Source organism: Monocercomonoides exilis (genome assembly GCF_001643675.1).
Source record: "Monocercomonoides exilis strain PA203 chromosome Unknown scaffold19-1596985, whole genome shotgun sequence".
NCBI classification, from domain to species: Eukaryota; Preaxostyla; order Oxymonadida; family Polymastigidae; genus Monocercomonoides; species Monocercomonoides exilis.
The window spans coordinates 1084558-1101642 of NW_027150564.1; the positions used below are offsets into that span (position 1 = coordinate 1084558).

Genomic DNA, 17085 nt, shown 5'->3' on the forward strand with positions numbered 1-17085 from the left:
AGAAACCACAGAACGAATTCATCGGGATGAAAACAGAAGAAGAAAAACCTCTTTTAAATCGTGCAGAAAGAAAAGGTGCACCAGCTGCATATAGATGGGTTACTTTGTTGTTTACGAGTCTTTTGGCGTTTGGAGGGTTTGGATACAAGGATATTTAACTTGTTCATTTGTCAATTTTTAATTATATATTTTTCGTTTGGCTTACACAATTATAATCTTATAAACAATAAAAAGATATTTCGTTTATGATATGCTTCCAACAATGCAAGTTGAACTTTCTGCGGCTTTGGATATTAATGGTAATTAATTGAATATTTATCTCTTTTTTGATTTTTATTTTAATATTTTTGAAAATTAAGCTGTCCAATACAACATTTTTTATACGGTTTATAGCCTAACAAATTGCGTCTGTGTATGCAAAATGCTATTTTTTTAAAAGAAATATTACTATTTCAATTGTAATTTTATTTTGAAGTGTTTGTTTGGTGGACCTCTTGTAGATAGAACTACAAACAGACTTGGAGCTATTTTGTTTCAATCACTTGTGGTCATTGGACAGGGAGTTCTTTCTTTAGGAGCACATTTTAGACAATATTGGCTTATGATACTTGTTTGTATTTATTATTTCTGTTGTATTTATTATTAATAAATGAAATAATTAATAACAGGGAAGAGTATTTTTAGGAATGGGGCTTGGAAATACAACAGTTGTCAAAAATTCAATTCTTAATAGTTTGTTTTCTTTAAACTGAGCTACAAAATTCAATCACAAACATTTTCGCTAATTTGTCCACGCCTTATTAATTGATTGACTATTCTCTTTGTCAATTTATCGACCAATCATTTTTAACTCAAACGTTTATATATTTGAAATTTAGTGTTTTTTACTGGAAAAGAATTGGCATTGGCCTTTGGAATTACAATCACATTTGCTCGTATTGGTAGTGTAATGAACTTTTTCATCTCACCAACCATGGTAGCTTCATTCGGCTTTGAAATAGCTTTGTGGATCGGTTTGTATATTTATTAATATTTTTTTTTTTCTCGTTTAAAATACTTTTCAATGTGTTGGATATTTTCTCTTTTTTGTTTTTTTTATTTTAATTTTCTTTCCAACTTGTGTCTATTTTTTCTAATTTTGAAACTAACTATTTCATAAATTAATGGATTATTTAATTTTTTTTTCCACCCGTCTTCGATTATGCAACTTCTATTTTGAAGGGTTTGGAACGTGCGTATTTTCGCTTGTATGCGCGTTTGTGTATACTGGGCTGGAGATATTTGCGGAAAAGAAAAAATGGGTTAGGACTGGAAAGAACAAGAAGAATAAGTTTAAGCTTAAGGACATCACAAAATTCCCTGTTTGCTCATTTTTGATTTTCTTTCATTTTTTTTAAAAATAAAACTGGTGTAATGTTAATTTTTTTATTATCAAACCAAAATTACTGTTATGTCTCAAACATAAATTCTTTTTGGATGATTTTTGTTATCCTTTTTTTTTTGATTATTTATGACATGTTGTGTTATTTTTCATAGCTTTCATTCTGGATGATGTCGTGTGTGTGCGGACTGTATCATGCGAATATCTATGCCATGTACGCTGTGATGGTTGATCTTATTGAAACTCGTATGCTCACATTTTCTCACAATTATTAACTTTTTTACGGAATATCTTTTTTTTCTTAAATGTTTCTTTTCATTCGTTTCATTTGTAATGCTTCTTTTTCTTTCTTTCTTTTTTATTATCATTCATCCGCTATTGGTTCATTTCCGAATTCTCATTCATAATTTCTTGTTTTTATTTCTATTCGATGTGATGATGATGCGATTAACTCAAAAGTGTTCAATTACTCCACTTTTATGTCCGGGGTGCTTGCTTCTGTCATCTACATGGTTTCTATTCCAGGCTCCATCATCGTCGGCTTCCTTGTGGACAAAATTGGCAAGCGTTGCTACTTGTCAATGCTGGCCTGTATCTTTGCAGTGGCCTTTGATTTGGTCAGCTGCTGGACAAATTGGGTATGTTTTTTTTTAAAAAAAAAAACAAAAGTGGAAGTTTTATTTTGTCTGAGAATGAAAGCAATGTTGTTGAAAAAGATCATGTTTTGTTGTGAATCTTAAAGCTTCAACGAATTATGTGAATGCGTATTGATATATTTAAATGTTGCTATTCTTGCTATGATCATTTGCTTATTCTTTCCTCGTTTTCATGACTTTGTATATTTTTATTATAATCATTATGACTTCTTCTGCTAGAATCCAATTCCTTGGCTGGTTGTTGCTGGACTGTCTTATTCCATTGTGGCATCTGTTGTCTGGACATCTGTGTCTGTGCTTGTCGATCTCAATGCACAGGGAACTGGAAACTCCATCATGACTTGCATTCAGGTATTGCTTATATCTTCCTCTCTCTTTTTGACTTTTAATGCTTTTTTTTTGACTTTGAATGTTATTTATATGTTGTTTATTTATTTATATGTCAATATATTTATAATTCACTCTTTTTTTAAATTTTTCCTTTTGTAATGAAAATGTAGATGGTGTTTGTAGCCACAGCCAATCTTCTTGTTGGTGTGATCACAAATTCCATGGGATACAAGCCGACCATAGCTTTCCTGTTTATATGCTCCTGCGTGGCGCTTTTGTTCCTTTTTGGTGTGAAAGTGTACGAAGTGAAGAAGAACAACGACAGATTGGACTGGTTCACACCTTCAAAGCAGGCGAAAGTGGATGCCTCGAAGAACATCAGAAGAGAGGATTCGTTCTACATTCAGTGAGAATAAGAGGGGGAGGAGGTGAGGAGAGAAGGTTGGGAAGAAGAGAAGGGAGGAGAAAGAGAAGAGAAGAGAGAGAGAGAAGGTGGAGAAGGGTTTTAATAGAAGAAATTAAAGGATGAATATTTTCATAAAAAGCATTAGAAAGAAAAACGAGAGTTAACACGCCATTTTAGTACGAGGGGAAAAAGTTACATAAGATTTGTTTATCTTCTTTTGTAGCGATTGGGCCATCAAACTGTTTCTGAAGTTTTTATTTTGCCTTTTTGTTTTTTATCACTTTCTTTTTTAAAAAAGAAAAGCAATAAATGAGTTATTTTATTTTTTTCATCTTTTCGTCTCCTTTCTATTTCTCTTCTTCTTCTCTGACAATCCTTTCTTTCTTTCTTTCTTTTTGTTTTTATTTCTCACTCTCTCTTATTGATTTATTAACTATATTTTATAAACTGAATTAATACAATCAAATATCGTCTTTTTCTGGAATATTTTTTTTTCCTATCTTTTCTGCAACATCTAACAATCGAGTGCTATTTTGCTGTTAATAATTCTTCAGTAATCACCGCTTTCTTTATAAGCTTCTTATTGTCAATGTTGTTTTTGATATCTTATTTTGTTTTTGCACTTCTTTGACAGAGTCATAATCTTACTATTAAATTTCTTAACAGTTCTTTTTTATTTTTTTTTTTTAATAGAAAATTCATTAAAGTGTCAATAAATCTTGGTGGCTTTTTTTTTTTCTTCTCTGCTTTTTATCCATACGTTCATTCAAAACATTTCCTTCTTTTTTAATTGTTCTTATTGATAAAGGCACCTTTCTTCTTAATGTTGCTTTAACATTGCTTTCTTTTGAGAGGATTAGCACTTCATCTTCACACTTTTGACTTTTCACTTGTTTCAAACAAAACAGTCGAAAAGAAATTATTTCGAAGAATGTTAGAGCATTGAAACTACTCAAAAAAAGTAGATTATTCTTTCATTTTTACAATTTTATGAAAAAAAAAATTAAAAAGACAGAGAAAGAGAGAAAGGAAAGAAAAAAGGAAAAAAAGAAAAATACTGAGGATAGAAACAATGAGGAAAACTGTACGCTGCTTATTATTTTGATTCTCTTTTTGCAAAAATTCTTGATATTCAAGATAAGGGCTTGCATATTAAAGTTCATGAAGAAAAAGCGCAAAATTTTTTATCGACGGTTAATGCATAGAATACCTTTTCAGTTATATTTTAATAAAAAGTTAAAAAAAGAATACTGTTTCTCAAACAACTGTTTGAACTTTCACCAGCAGTATGCCAGTTATATTGATTTATCAAAAGGAAATTTAAAAAAAAAGCGAGTTTAACAAAACAACACACAAATAATATTAAAATTTTAATGGATAAATAAGCAACGCAAATGCAAATTAATAAATAGGAAATTTTTGATTAAAAAATTAAGCAATTACTAGAATTTTGTAGAAATGACATGCATTGAATCTCAAAACCCTTTTTCTAAACAAGGAATTTTTACAATAGAAAATAAAAGTTATATATATATTTTTTGGAAGCTCATAAAACATAAGACTTCGTTTGCAAATAACCTCTTTGCCTGGAAACAATATCAACATAGACTTTATCAACTCTCTTCCTTCACTTTTGCCTTCATCTCTCCTCTTTCAATATAATCCTTCTATTCTTCACTCCAACATTCGCTCCCTGTCATATTCCCCGCTTATCATACCACCAGTCGGAAGAGGAGGAGGCCCTGTTGGCGGCATTGGAGTTCCTCCAATAGCAGTTGGCAGGGCAGGCATCTCCTTCCCGTCTCCTTCACCTCCAATCGGCACAGCAGGAGGAGCCGTCGCATTTGCAAGCGGCCCAGCAGCTGCCGCTGGAGCTGACGTGGCATAAGGAGGAGAAAAGCCAGCAGGGGCGCGAGGATCCTGCGGTGGCATTCCAGTTGGAGGAAGAGGAGGAGTAGTAGTAGCAGTACCCATTGGAGGGCAGCTCTGTGGAGGATAGCCAGCTGGCGGCTGTGAGGGATATGCCTGTCCCACAGAAGGTATCGGAGCACCCGAATACGCAGGCTGAGCAGGGGGTCCGTAGCCAGGAGCAGCAGGCTGCATGCCCGGGCCCTGTGGCGGATAGCCAGAAGGAGGGTAGCCGCCAGCAGGAGAAGGAGGGTAGCCAGCAGGCGAAGGAGGATAGGCTGAAGGATGATATCCAGGCATGGGGGGAACAGGCTGCTGAGGGTATATGGGCACTCCTGGCCCGGGAACCGGCTGGGGATAAACTCCGGGCGCCGGAGCAGGATAAGCAGTGGGGAAGGCAGCAGGAGGAGGGCCTGGGAGGTAGATGGATGGGACTGGAGGAGAACGATATGGGCCGAAGATTGAATGGACGAAGTTAAAGTCTAACGGTGCGGAGAAGACTGGATCGTAGACGTCTTCGAGGATGAGCACGTGAGCACCTGAGAAAATGTCGTAGAATGTGGCTGCAATCAAAAAATCTGAAAGAAGAAGGAATATGCAAGTTGTTAGAATTGGTTAGTAATGCAATTATTTCACAGGTAGTTTTATTTAAAAACAAATTGCATATTTTAATATTGGGGAGGGGGGATAATAAATAAATAGATAAATCATTAAATAAATTTATTAATAAATAAAAATTAAAAGAAAATAAAAATTAAAAAATAATAATTTAAATAACAAAAATAAAGTTTTTCGAATGAATAGTTTCAAAACCTTGAAATCCTCTCAAGCGCTCCATGATGCGCACAAGTTGCCTTCTTCCCCATGGAACAGCAATAGTTATAGGTTCCCTTCTAACTAAAATATTAATTAATTAGAATAAATATAAAAATAAAAAGCGTTCGAAATTGCAAGCATACTATCCGTATATCTATCGGAAATATGAAATCTGCTTGTTGTTTCAAATTGTTCTCCTGGCTTATAATGAACGATTGAGCTAAAACGTCCTTCCAAAATGATTTGTTTTCCCTAATATTTCAAAGAAAAAAATAAAGCTCTTTCATTAACATAAAAAATATCATGCGAACCTTCCAATACCGATCAAAGCTTCCATTTGCCGAATGACGTGAAGATGAACCAAACAGAAAAAGAAATTGTTCGTATGTAAGTGAATAATCAGGAGGAAATTCCGGAGTGCTTGGAACATATTGCAATACGTGGTTTTTAATTCCTCCAAGTTTCATGAGTCTTGCACGAAATCTGATTTCTTTTCTCAGAGCAAAAACTGGTGATGATATAGGATTTTGAGAAGGGTCAAAATTGACCGTAACTTCAGAATTTGTAAAAGTAGCTTCGGACGGATTCATAAGCATCTTACAATAATTTGTTGCAAGGTCCGTAACTATACCTTGCCATTCGACAATTCTGCCTTTGTAGTATTTCTCAAAAATATCTTCGAGCTCGTTTTCATGATTAAGAGAGCATTGTTTAATGTATTCGGTCCAACAAATTGCCGCTGGAGGTGGAAAAGGATATTGATATTTTGGATATGGGCAATCGTTTCCCATGATGCAAGAGCTTTTGGCGAAATATTTTCATTCCCATTATATTGATGTGGAAATTTCTTCAAAAGCTGGTTGTTTGAAATTCGAATTTATTAGATCTCATTCAAAAAACAAGATAATTTCCTATCGATATAAAGATTTTTTCAATTTAATATCCGATTTTGGACATTAGATCAATCAGAACAAAATTTGAGATGAACAAAGGAACAAAGAAATCAACGCAGGTCAAACAGCAAGCAAAGAAAATTGAAACAACAAAGAAAGTTTCAGAGAAGCCTGCAGCAAAAAAAGTTGCACCTACAAAGAAAAGTGAAGAAAATAAGCCAAAGGTTGAACAGAAGCCAAAGGCCGTCGCTGCAACAAAACCAGCACCAAAAACCGAGAAAAAAGTTGCTGCTCCAGCGAAGCAGCCAGAAAAGAAAGATGCAAAGAAAGCAACAAAGAAGGTTCAAGATAAGAAAGCAAAGAAGGAAGAGAAAGTTGTAAAGAAAGTTAAAAAGGTCATCAGAAGAAAGAATGGCAGACCTTTGAACAAGAACGACTTTCACGCTAAGAGATTGAAGATGCTGAGGCGGAGGAGATATGTTAGATTTGTGATTGATTGCCATCAACAAGCAAAAGATCACATTTTGAAAGCAAGAGAGCTGGTTTGTTGTTTTAAATTGTATTATATTTGCTTATTGAATATTTTTTTTTTTGCATTTCATGAAAATTATTTCAAACTATTTTTTGCTTATTAGGAAAAATATCTTAAAGAACACATCAAAGTTCACGGAAAAACTCACAACTTTGGAAAGAAAGTCAGAACTCTTGTGAAGAGAAACAGAGTTTATGTTCTTTCACGTCCACCATTCACCAAAAGATATTTGAAGTATCTTACACGTCGCTTCCTCAAAAAGCAAACACTTCGTGATTGGGTTCGTATTATTGCAAATGGAAGAAAAGGATATAAGATGAGCTACTATAAGATTGAATCTCCAGAAGATGAGGAAGAAGAAGTTGAAGCATAAATTTTCCTTTGATGTATTATTTTTCTTCAAAATCATTTCCTCGTAACAAAAATAATTCATCAAAACTAATTATTTTCAAAAAAATTTTTTTACTTTTTTTCACTTTAAATAACATTGCAGCATTGGACATTATTATTTTCAAATGAATGAAAGATTATTTGTCTGTTCATTTTAATGCTGAAAATTACAAGCACTTTGAAAAACTTTTGAATTTCAAATGTTCATCTTTTTCTTTTTTTTTTTTTTTTTTTTTTTTTTTTTTTTTTAGGAAAGCAAATCTTCTTTTATTTCATTTGAAACTTTCTGCTGATGTTTATCATGCACAAATGATAAAAATTTGAAGATAGCTTTGCATTAATAAGATTCAATTATCAAACGAAATAATTCTTCCTAAAAAAATTTGACAAAAAAGTTGAAGGGTTTTTTATCCTGATTTAGTTTCATCGATTTTGGTTTTCACATTTTCTGCAGTTACTATGTGTGAAAGTTAAACGAAATTTTTGTAAAAGAAAATATTATACTAATAATCATCTTTCAAAAAATAAACATCCGAAAAGTTTAAGAAAAAATATCCGAACGAATTTTAATTCAGTTTGTTCTTGATGTTTATTAAAGGCATTCATTCTATTAATAAACAACTGCTATTTCATAAATGTGCTTATTTTTCTTATTAAAAAGAAGGCTTGATGATAGAGGTATTTTTGAATTTTTTTCCCGTTGATTTTTTTCCTTTCAGTAAAGTCCATTCGTTTGAACATATGGGTGATTATTTTTGAAAAAATATTTTCCTTTCGAAATTTTCAATTCAAATAACCACCTTGAATATAAACAAATGAACAGTGAAAAGTGAAAAGACTTATAAAAATACAATTTCATCTTCAATTCGAAAAAATCATTTGTTTTTTAAACAGTTGTGGTGATTGTTGCCTTTGACAATAAAATCTCATCCTTATGATAAACTATCTTTGTCAAAACAACACCCCGAAAAAAGTTATGATTTCAAAAATAATCACCCATATAGTTAGTGTTAATAATGGTGGACACTTTCAAAAACTGTGGACAGTAGCATTATCTCAACAACCATTGATAGTTGCTTTTTGACAATTAACCCAATTATTCCCTAATTGAATATGAACTTATAAAGATATACAGAAATGAAAAAACTTGCTCTTCAAAATCAAGAAGATAGCATTTTCTATTTTCGGAGAAACTCGGAAAAATAAGATTCTTCGAGTTTCTCCGAAAAGAAAAAATTGTTTTTAAAAAATTTCATTGTATTTGTTTGGTGATAAAAACTATTCATATTTGTTTATATTCATTGAGGAAACAATTGGGTTAATTGTTAAAAAGCAACTGTCAATAGTTGTTGAGATTATGCAACTATCCGCAGTTATTGAAAGTGTCCACCATTATTGACACTAACTATATTGTTTTATTCATTTTTTATTATGAAAGACTTGAAAAAATAAAAAATATAAATCGACACTTTTTTTAAAATTTCTTTTAAAAAAAAACTTTCAAGAAAAGAAAAAAAAAAAAAAGGATTGAAATGATCATTATATTTAATTTAACGAAAAATTGTATAAATCTATTAATAACAGAAAACTTTCAAAATTGTGAAATGAAAATAAGAAATGACAATTAGTTTAAAATGTATGGTTTGTTCTTTCCACATTAAGGCACCCATTCAACTCTGGTAATTGCTTCTCTCGCGCTTTCTGCAATGAGAAGATCAGGAAGAGATGAAAGAAGGCGCAGAGAAGGCAAAACACCCTGAAGACGTTCTCGACCAGCAGGATTGATTGCAAGATTAGCTATCGTCTGAAACAAAAAATGAAAAATAAAATGGAATTTGTCAAAAAAAAAAAAAAAAAAAAAAAAAACCACATATATTTGAAAATACAATAATATATACATAAGATTTTCCTCCCATTTTTTTCAAACCTTGATTGAGTTCAATGTAAGCTGAGGATGTTCATTCTGCACTGTTTCCATAAGAATCTCGCAAAGTCCACATTCCACAGCAATTCGTTGTCCATCGAGATTGGTTGTAATTGCCATTAGAGATTCCAAAATGTTGATTCTAAATACAAATTAAAACAATCAAGAAATAAATATTTTTTTTTAAATTGCAAAAAGAATAATAAAACATCATTCAAATAAACAAATTTTGCTTTATTCAAAAAAAAAAAAAAAAAAAGAATATTTCAAACGTTGTTCTTGTCTCTATCTTTTTTTCCTTTAAAATGTTGACAAGCACTTCCACTGAACCGTCTTCTATTGCGACTCTCTTTCCGTCTACATGCCCTCTAAAAACAATCATAACACAATGTGCAAATTGCAACATTGGAAAGATTTAAAAAATAAATTAAATGAACAAAAAAAAAATTCCTTCCATAAAACATAAAATGAGTTATTTTCTCCAATTTGATTTGTAAATCTCCTCAATTAATACATTTTCTATCTTTTCTGAAAAATCATGTATTTCTCCCACTTTATTACACAGAACACAATTTCTCCCTTTCTAAACATACGAGATTACAGTTAACACAGAAGCCGCTCTTTCAATGACTTCTGCAGTAACACCGTCTATTTGTTTGAAAAGTGCCACAAGCAGCGCAACAAGACCTTAAATATATTGGACATTTATTTTGAAAAAATAAAAACAACAGAATCAATGTTATAAGATGAGTACAAACTCAAAAATGTCAAAAAAAAAGCCCCAATTTCAAAAAATATCATTTAAAAAAATTACTAACATTTTCAAAATATTCCTATCACGACAATCATTACAGAAAAATTCCGTACCTTCTTCTATTGAAATATGAATTGCACTTTCCATTCTTTCACAACACGAATAAAGTGAATCCAAAGCAAGAAGTTGCCCATCAGATGTTGCCGAAGGTAAAGCTTGAATCAAAACAGGAATAACCCTTTCAGAAATATTTGAATTCATTGTTCATCAGACAAATAAAACAATATTCAAAATGATATGAATCTGTATAAATGTTTATAATTTAAATTTCAAACCCTCGCTCAACAGCATTTTCAACAAACATTGTCGAACAAATGAGATTAATAATTGAATGAACGGTGACACATATATCTGCATTTTCATCTTTCACCTAAAAATTGAAAGCACAAATTTCAAAAATTAAACTTTTTCATCAAAAAAAGCATACACAAGACAAAATCACATTAAAAGCAGTTTCATGCTTTAGTATTGATTCAACACCAACATGCACAACGGCTATTCGAGAAAGTATTGCTGCACTTCTTTGTCTTGCCACTGGATTTTCATCTTTAAGAAGAACAACTAAAGGATCCATAATTCCTTAAAACACAAAATTTATAGAAAAAATTAATTCCAAAATTGCAAGTACAGGGAAGTAATTTGAGAACGCACCAAATTGAAGAACCCTGATAATTTTTTCGTGATTGGCAATATGCGTATAAAGAAGTGAAAGAGATGATAAGCGTTTTTCTTCAGAAGGATCCGAAAGCAAAGCAATAAGCTTTGGCTCTGTGTTAGTTTCAAATCCATAACTTAATCTTGGCTCGGTTATTGGGGTCGGAAAACCTAAAAAAATGAATAAATAACATTTCACAGTTAAAATTCATCAAAATACTTTTTACGCTCCGTTGATATATATGATCCATATTGTCAGGCTTTTTAGCCTTGGCAAGAATAGTGAAACGCCTCTTGGGATCCATTTTTTGTTTTCAGAATAATTTAATTAACTGTTTCAAACTGATTTAGGGAAGATCAAATTATTCTTAAAAATTTTTATTTATTATAAATATAAAATAAAAATAATACATGAATAAAGGATTTATTTTTAAGTGGAACTGAGGATTAGTGAAAAATATTTAATGAAGAAAATGGCAACCACAAAGTTTGAAAGATAAAGAAAAAGTATAAAAAGCAAGAATTCAAAATATGCTTATGCGCGTGATGCTGAAATTTCAAGAATGTCGTCGCCAATTCTCAATTTTCCGTTTTGTTCAAGGGCTCTCTTTTGTTCTGCTTCATCTTCAAATTCAATGAAGGCATACAATTTTCCTGTTGCACGGACAATTTTTCCTGGAACTGTGCAAAGTTTAATCTTGTAGCCTGCGAACACGTCCTTCAATTTCTCAACTGTGCAGCTTGGTGGAAGATTGCCAATGTGAATTGTAACTTTTGAAGGCTCAGATCCTGGAATGCGGCGTGGGCCTCTTGGTCCTCTTCCACGAACGCGTGGAGCTGGAGCACGAGGTTCAGATTTTGAAACTTCGATGCTGACAGATCTGCCATTGAGCTCTTTGCCACTGAGATTCTCAATAGCTTTTTTGATTCCTTCCTCGGTTTTCATTTCAACAAAACCGTATCCCCTTGGGCGACCATATGTTGTTGGGATGACGACGGATACACTTTAAAAAATGATCATAAACAAATATAGTCAAAAAACATTTTTTAAAATAAATGTTCGTTCTTCTAGCATACACTTCACCTGCTTCTTCCAAGAAAGCCTTAAGTTGTTCTGCATTTGTTCTGAAGCTAAGATTTCTGACAAAAAGACGGTTTGCTGCCATGATGATGATTAACTGACTGTTGAGTAAGTTTACGATCACTTGATCTTTTCCCAAAACATGCAGTGTTTTGATCATTTCGAATTCTATTTTCATTCCTGTGAAAAAAATCGAAGTACATCTCGAAAGAACAAATAAAATAATATAATAAAAGAATTGTAACACTCTATTAAAATATGTGATGAAATAGAAACAGATAGAAATAAATAAAGAAAATGAAGATAATTTTTTTTGAGATGTGAAAAATTCCTCATTATAAATTATAAAAATACAGTTAAAAATAAATTTAGCTTGACATTTTCGTTCCATTTATTAATTTTTTTGTTTCATGGGTCTCATTTCCTTGCTCAGGACCATTTTTCTCATCGCCAGAAATAGATTCCAAAGACCTTCCTTTTGTTTCTGGAACAGCAACCACAATAAACACAACCATAAATATGCAAAGTATGCAGAAGATGGTGAACAGCCACTTCACAGTGAGTGCATTGACGATGGCGAAGTAGCAGAAAGTGATGATGATGTTAGCAATCCAGTTGAAGACAGAAATAACACTCATGGCTCTGCCTCGATATTCCTGTGGATACAATTCAGAGACCATCACATAAAATATCGGACCGGGACCTATTTCGAAGCCTAAAAGGAAAATAGCCATTCCTGAAATGGAAGAAGTTACAAATATTATTATTGTTAATAATAATGTGTTTAAGAAAGAAAGAAAGGAAATAAAAAAGATAAAGAAGATAAATAGGAAAAAAAAAAGATTATAATTATTATGATCAGAAAAATTAAGAAATAAAAGTAGTTGAAAAAAAAAAGTCTTGCTCAAACAAGAAATACAAACCTGGAAGCTGCAACGAAAACATTTTCTCAGCAAGAGATTTGATGATAGTGGAAAGAACAACCATGAAATGGCCCAACCCCATCAAGCTGAATCCTGTAATCAGAAGAGGAACTCTTCCAAAGACATCAACCTGAATAATAATAATAATAATAATAATAAAAGAAAGATGGAATTATAGAAATGGATTGAAAGTTTCGTTGAAATTATGAAAATATATTTTTTCGTAGAAAAAAAAAAGGAAATAATATTTAAAGAAAAGAGAAACAACGAAAAAAGAAAAGAAATTGAAAATAAAAGAAATAGAAAAGAGAAGACAAAAAAAGAAATTTGCATTTTGAATGAATTTTAAACATATTTACAATTTCAAAAAAGAATTTCTTCTTCTTTTTTCACATAAATTTATCTTCAAAAACATCCACGTACCAGAAACACAGCAATCAGTGTTGTAATGAAGTTCCAAAAGCCAACACCCATGGTGGCCAGAAGTTTGTATGACATGGTTGTAAGCCCTGCTTTCTCAACAATGTTTGGCGAGTACATAATAATCGCATTGATTCCTGTGAGCTGTTGGAAGATTGACAGAATAAAACCTACAATAAACGCTCTCTTTGAAGATAAAAGTGCAACAATTAAGCCCTTTGCGGACTCAACCAACTTTGCAAAGAATGATGAATTTCCACTACCCGAGTTACTCTTTTCACTGGCGTGCTGTTTTTGAAGTTTGTGGTCTTCTTCCCATCTCTTTGATTCAGGGAAGAAAAACAAACCAACAGTAAAAATAAGTGGAAATAAGGTGGTGAAAGCCAATTCATATCTACAAATCGAATGCACATTAATTAAATTCAAATAAGTTGCAATGAAAATTTAGAACAAACTTCCATCCGAGATGAACAGGATTAAAGAGATAGTTAATGGTGTAGGCAATAAAGATTGAAAAAGTGACTGTTAGTTGATAGAGGGAAACAACAGTTCCTCTCCTTTTTGCACTGGATTGTTCAGATGCGTAAAGAGGGGCTACTATTTGAATTACTCCAACAGGAAATCCTGAAAGAAGTCGAAAAGCTATAAAAACGCCAACATGTGATTGAATGGCTTGAACAATTCCACAAATAATCACCGCTATAGACGATACGATAAGAACCTTTTTTGGTCCGAATTTATCTGAAAAAAATCCTCCCAAAGTGCATCTTTATTGGATTATATAACGGAAAATTCAATTTATTCTCATACCCAATTGCAGCTCCAATCAACATTGACGAAGATATAAAACCTCTTAAAAAATCACTCATATCTTTCCAAGGGCTCTCTTTATTTAAATTTGAAACAAGAGAATAGAAAAAATATTTCTACATAAAATATTAATAAACCTTCAATAACACCAGAAGTTATCGATTGGGCAAAACCGTGCGATGCCCCACCTAATGCGGAAACGAAGATTGCGGCTGGATGGTTAATATAAGTTGCCATTAAGAAAATCTTTCCGCAATAATTTGATCTTTAACCATTTTCAGATAAATATTTATTTCTTTTATTCAAAATTATCATTGTTAAATTAAATCCGTTGTTTAATACAAAAAGTTCAACGCATTTATTATCAAATAGAACATTTAGCTTTTAATAAAAAGGAAAGTTTATCCTTTTTTCATGGAGAATGGTTCATCGAAATCCTTCTGTAAAGTGTCAAATTGGGTTGATGGGTATATTTTTAATTGAAAAATAAAAATAAAATAAGTATCTCTTTTTGCAGGGGTTTAATGTTTTTTGCTTTTGCAGTAGCCATTGAAGAACTGATAAGAAATGATATTGTGCGATTTTGTGTCTATGGAAGATATAAAATGAGTAACAGGACATTGTTTAGAATTCTTTTGCCAATTCCTCTATTTCTTCGGTTGTTTTATTTTGTTTAATAGCTTATCAAATCTTTTAACATTTTTTTTTGAATATTTTTTTAGTGCACTTGCTTCGTTTGCATTTCCTTCAATATGCGTAAATGTACACGAGGAAAATGTCCATTCAAAAGTATTATTAGCTTGCGATAATTATTGCTTTGATGCTGTTTTCATGATAGTTGTCATTCAATGGGCTTCTGTTGCGTTTCCGATTAAAAAGAAAACAATAATTTCAACATTACTTGTTTTTATTACTGTTATTGGATGTGTAATAATACCTATATTGCTTATTATAATTGTAAATATTACTAAAGTTCGAAATGATTCGACTTTTGAAACTGTGCAAATGATAGACCTGTATTACCTTGTTGTTCTCAACTTTGTAATAGCTTTGCTGTATCTTGTGTTTGGTACACTTGAAACCTTTTTGCTTTTTTATTCATTCACATATATAAATCATTGTTATCTATACATATATTTTATTATGATTATTTGCATAGGAATTTTGGCAACAAAAAAATTGAGCAAACTGCAACTAAATACACCATATTTACGAAGCATGCTCCGTGAAGTGCTGCTTGAAATGCTGCTGTGCTGCATTTGCTTTGTGCTCAGAGCGTTCTTCCTGCTTTTCATTTTCCATGTGAAAATGGATGTCATTCCAGAAGCAATCCTTTCGTTGCTGAAGACATTGCTGGGAGAGTGTGTTTTGTCTTGCTTGATGGAGGCCATGCTTGCATTCAGGAAGCCGAATGAAGAAGGAGGGGGCAAATCGAAAGGAATGAACTGCAGTCAAGAAAATCTACGTGCTGGAGAGAATATCGAGGCAAAAAAGAAGCAAGGTTCAGGAAAGAAGAAGAAGAAAAAGAAGAAGAAAAAGATGCTATATAAGGTTCGTTCAAGAGAGCAGTCCATAAATCAATTACTTGTTCAAAATGGAGAAAATATTGTTAGGAGCACAAGGGATAGAAAGAGGGAGAGAGATGCGAACGATGCATATAGCATGAAAAGCGAAGATTATTTTGAATACGAAAATAAAGGGAATCATGCAGATGAAGGAGATAATGTGTCAATTCGAAGCGAACTGACAAGAGAAGATTTTGCTTTCAGCACAAAAAGGAATAAAGCAGAAAAGGACACCGACTCTATTGTATCAATGACGCTGCTTCAGCACACTGAAATAGGGTTAGCATCTGGTTTTTCATATGGCAAAGTGAACAAAAGCAAAAGCAATCTAATTTTGTATGAGCCTACAAATTCCTTTGATTCGCTGCAACAAAGATTTCTTCCTTTAAGTCCAACTACTTTGAGTGTTAATCAAGATCCACATTCTTCATTTAACAGCAAACAGAAAAAAATTATTTCAGATACAGATGGAAAAGTTTAAAGTCACAACTCTTCTTCTTTATCGCCATCGTCATCGTCGTAGTCATCATCATCATTATCATCATCATTGCTTTTGTCGTTGTTGTTGCAATCTTCGATGACTCAACCATTATTTAACAGCTTCGTTTCTCCCCCAACTTCTGCAATATACGGTTCAAGCACGTTTATCTGATTGTTTAAAACTTTGTACTTACATGGACAAATCAATACTTTTTATTTGTGCAACATCGTTGATGTTGATTATTTGGTATGTTGACACGTGCTTGAAACACAAAATGCAAAGGTTGATGAAAGTGCCAACGGTGTTTTGCAGTTTTCTATTTTCGTTAAATTCGAGATTAAGAATCAATTAAAGGAATAGAAAATGAAAATGAAAATGAAGTTTGCTTGGAATCAACTTTGGAGAAGTTATCTTTACAATCAAAAATACAGGAATATTTCATATTTACTTAGCAATTGAATGTATTTGAAACATTTAATTTAATTTATTGAACAAAAGGGATGCGCAACATGAAAGATTTGAGAAATCGAATATGTTTTGTAAAGAAACACAATTTTATATCTGGAAGTGTGTTTTTCTGTTGTTTCTAATTTTCTGTAATTTATTCTCTACATAATCAATGATTTTGGCACATGTTATAATTATTTCAATTTTTTGTGTTATCAATTTTAATTTTTTAACTTTTGGTTATTAAAAATTTATTTCCTTTCAAATTGACATTTTAAGAGTTATCTTCTTATTTTTTTATTGATTTTGAATTGTAAAGCATTGTTCATTTTTTGTTTACAGAAAACATATTACGCGCCATTTATTTACCAGTTTATTTTTCACATTTAAAAAAATATTTACAGATAATTGGCTAAAAATTTGTTTTTTCAAAAAATGTTGCAAATGTTTCCAGAAACTTATTAAAGAAAAAAATTGGATCAAGTAACTTTATTTTTCAAAAAAAAAAAAAAAAATTAAAATAAAAAAAAAATAGAATAAGACTTAAATTTTAAAAATGTTACAAGCACTCAAAAGTCTAAGGTAAGAGCAGAAGATAGGGGTACCTAAAAATCTTAAAGCTAATCATTCATCCTGCATAATAATCAAGCCACA

The 17085-nt window shown here is 31.9% G+C and overlaps 7 protein-coding genes across 7 annotated transcripts; 3 read left to right on the forward strand and 4 right to left on the reverse strand.

The window, feature by feature from the left end:
* Positions 1 to 7: 7 nt before the first annotated feature.
* MONOS_925 (putative 26S proteasome non-ATPase regulatory subunit 3) lies at positions 8 to 3734 on the forward strand. Its single transcript, XM_067879731.1, has 11 exons — positions 8 to 136; positions 235 to 299; positions 360 to 412; positions 476 to 610; positions 669 to 732; positions 879 to 1013; positions 1222 to 1361; positions 1537 to 1627; positions 1841 to 2019; positions 2257 to 2388; positions 2538 to 3734. The coding sequence occupies exons 1-11, from the start codon at positions 27 to 29 to the stop codon at positions 2775 to 2777; spliced, it is 1344 nt and encodes a 447-aa protein (XP_067728572.1). The 5' UTR covers positions 8 to 26; the 3' UTR covers positions 2778 to 3734.
* A 298-nt stretch (positions 3735 to 4032) lies between these two features.
* Positions 4033 to 6288, reverse strand: MONOS_924 (uncharacterized protein; the record flags this gene model as incomplete). Its single annotated transcript, XM_067879720.1, has 4 exons — positions 4033 to 5259; positions 5495 to 5578; positions 5641 to 5749; positions 5809 to 6288. 4 exons carry the CDS (start codon positions 6286 to 6288, stop codon positions 4448 to 4450), a joined length of 1485 nt encoding a protein of 494 aa, XP_067728573.1. The 3' UTR covers positions 4033 to 4447.
* Positions 6289 to 6440: 152 nt separating this feature from the next.
* Positions 6441 to 7442, forward strand: MONOS_923 (putative 60S ribosomal protein L22). The gene is made up of 2 exons (XM_067879709.1): positions 6441 to 6932; positions 7026 to 7442. Exons 1-2 carry the CDS (start codon positions 6480 to 6482, stop codon positions 7293 to 7295), a joined length of 723 nt encoding a protein of 240 aa, XP_067728574.1. The 5' UTR covers positions 6441 to 6479; the 3' UTR covers positions 7296 to 7442.
* A 1527-nt stretch (positions 7443 to 8969) lies between these two features.
* On the reverse strand, positions 8970 to 11032 carry MONOS_922 (uncharacterized protein; the record flags this gene model as incomplete). Its single annotated transcript, XM_067879698.1, has 9 exons — positions 10925 to 11032; positions 10702 to 10875; positions 10478 to 10629; positions 10326 to 10420; positions 10104 to 10228; positions 9830 to 9923; positions 9509 to 9604; positions 9240 to 9378; positions 8970 to 9116 (listed from the first exon to the last, which is right to left on the reverse strand). Exons 1-9 carry the CDS (start codon positions 11007 to 11009, stop codon positions 8970 to 8972), a joined length of 1107 nt encoding a protein of 368 aa, XP_067728575.1. The 5' UTR covers positions 11010 to 11032.
* Positions 11033 to 11109: 77 nt separating this feature from the next.
* Positions 11110 to 11945, reverse strand: MONOS_921 (uncharacterized protein; the record flags this gene model as incomplete). The annotated part of the gene is made up of 2 exons (XM_067879687.1): positions 11110 to 11708; positions 11782 to 11945. 2 exons carry the CDS (start codon positions 11943 to 11945, stop codon positions 11240 to 11242), a joined length of 633 nt encoding a protein of 210 aa, XP_067728576.1. The 3' UTR covers positions 11110 to 11239.
* A 67-nt stretch (positions 11946 to 12012) lies between these two features.
* On the reverse strand, positions 12013 to 14175 carry MONOS_920 (putative Sugar Porter (SP) Family MFS Transporter; the record flags this gene model as incomplete). Its single annotated transcript, XM_067879676.1, has 6 exons — positions 12013 to 12521; positions 12709 to 12838; positions 13132 to 13522; positions 13584 to 13895; positions 13939 to 14014; positions 14076 to 14175. The coding sequence occupies 6 exons, from the start codon at positions 14173 to 14175 to the stop codon at positions 12154 to 12156; spliced, it is 1377 nt and encodes a 458-aa protein (XP_067728577.1). The 3' UTR covers positions 12013 to 12153.
* Positions 14176 to 14461: 286 nt separating this feature from the next.
* MONOS_919 (uncharacterized protein) lies at positions 14462 to 16825 on the forward strand. Its single transcript, XM_067879662.1, has 3 exons — positions 14462 to 14596; positions 14661 to 15007; positions 15098 to 16825. Exons 1-3 carry the CDS (start codon positions 14463 to 14465, stop codon positions 15982 to 15984), a joined length of 1368 nt encoding a protein of 455 aa, XP_067728578.1. The 5' UTR covers position 14462; the 3' UTR covers positions 15985 to 16825.
* The last annotated feature ends 260 nt before the right edge of the window (positions 16826 to 17085 follow it).

What these genes read in the sequence shown, in the direction of transcription:
- MONOS_925 (XM_067879731.1), top strand. Translation starts at nt 27, where the DNA reads ATGAAAACAGAAGAAGAAAAACCTCTTTTAAATCGTGCAGAAAGAAAA. An exon ending in TGCGGCTTTGGATATTAATG is followed by an intron (nt 300 to 359) that starts GTAATTAATTGA and finishes TTGAAAATTAAG; the next exon opens with CTGTCCAATACAACATTTTT. An exon ending in GGTTGATCTTATTGAAACTC is followed by an intron (nt 1,628 to 1,840) that starts GTATGCTCACAT and finishes TTAACTCAAAAG; the next exon opens with TGTTCAATTACTCCACTTTT.
- MONOS_923 (XM_067879709.1), top strand. Translation starts at nt 6,480, where the DNA reads ATGAACAAAGGAACAAAGAAATCAACGCAGGTCAAACAGCAAGCAAAG. An exon ending in TTTTGAAAGCAAGAGAGCTG is followed by an intron (nt 6,933 to 7,025) that starts GTTTGTTGTTTT and finishes TTTGCTTATTAG; the next exon opens with GAAAAATATCTTAAAGAACA.
- MONOS_919 (XM_067879662.1), top strand. Translation starts at nt 14,463, where the DNA reads ATGTTTTTTGCTTTTGCAGTAGCCATTGAAGAACTGATAAGAAATGAT. An exon ending in CCAATTCCTCTATTTCTTCG is followed by an intron (nt 14,597 to 14,660) that starts GTTGTTTTATTT and finishes ATATTTTTTTAG; the next exon opens with TGCACTTGCTTCGTTTGCAT. An exon ending in TTTGCTGTATCTTGTGTTTG is followed by an intron (nt 15,008 to 15,097) that starts GTACACTTGAAA and finishes TTATTTGCATAG; the next exon opens with GAATTTTGGCAACAAAAAAA.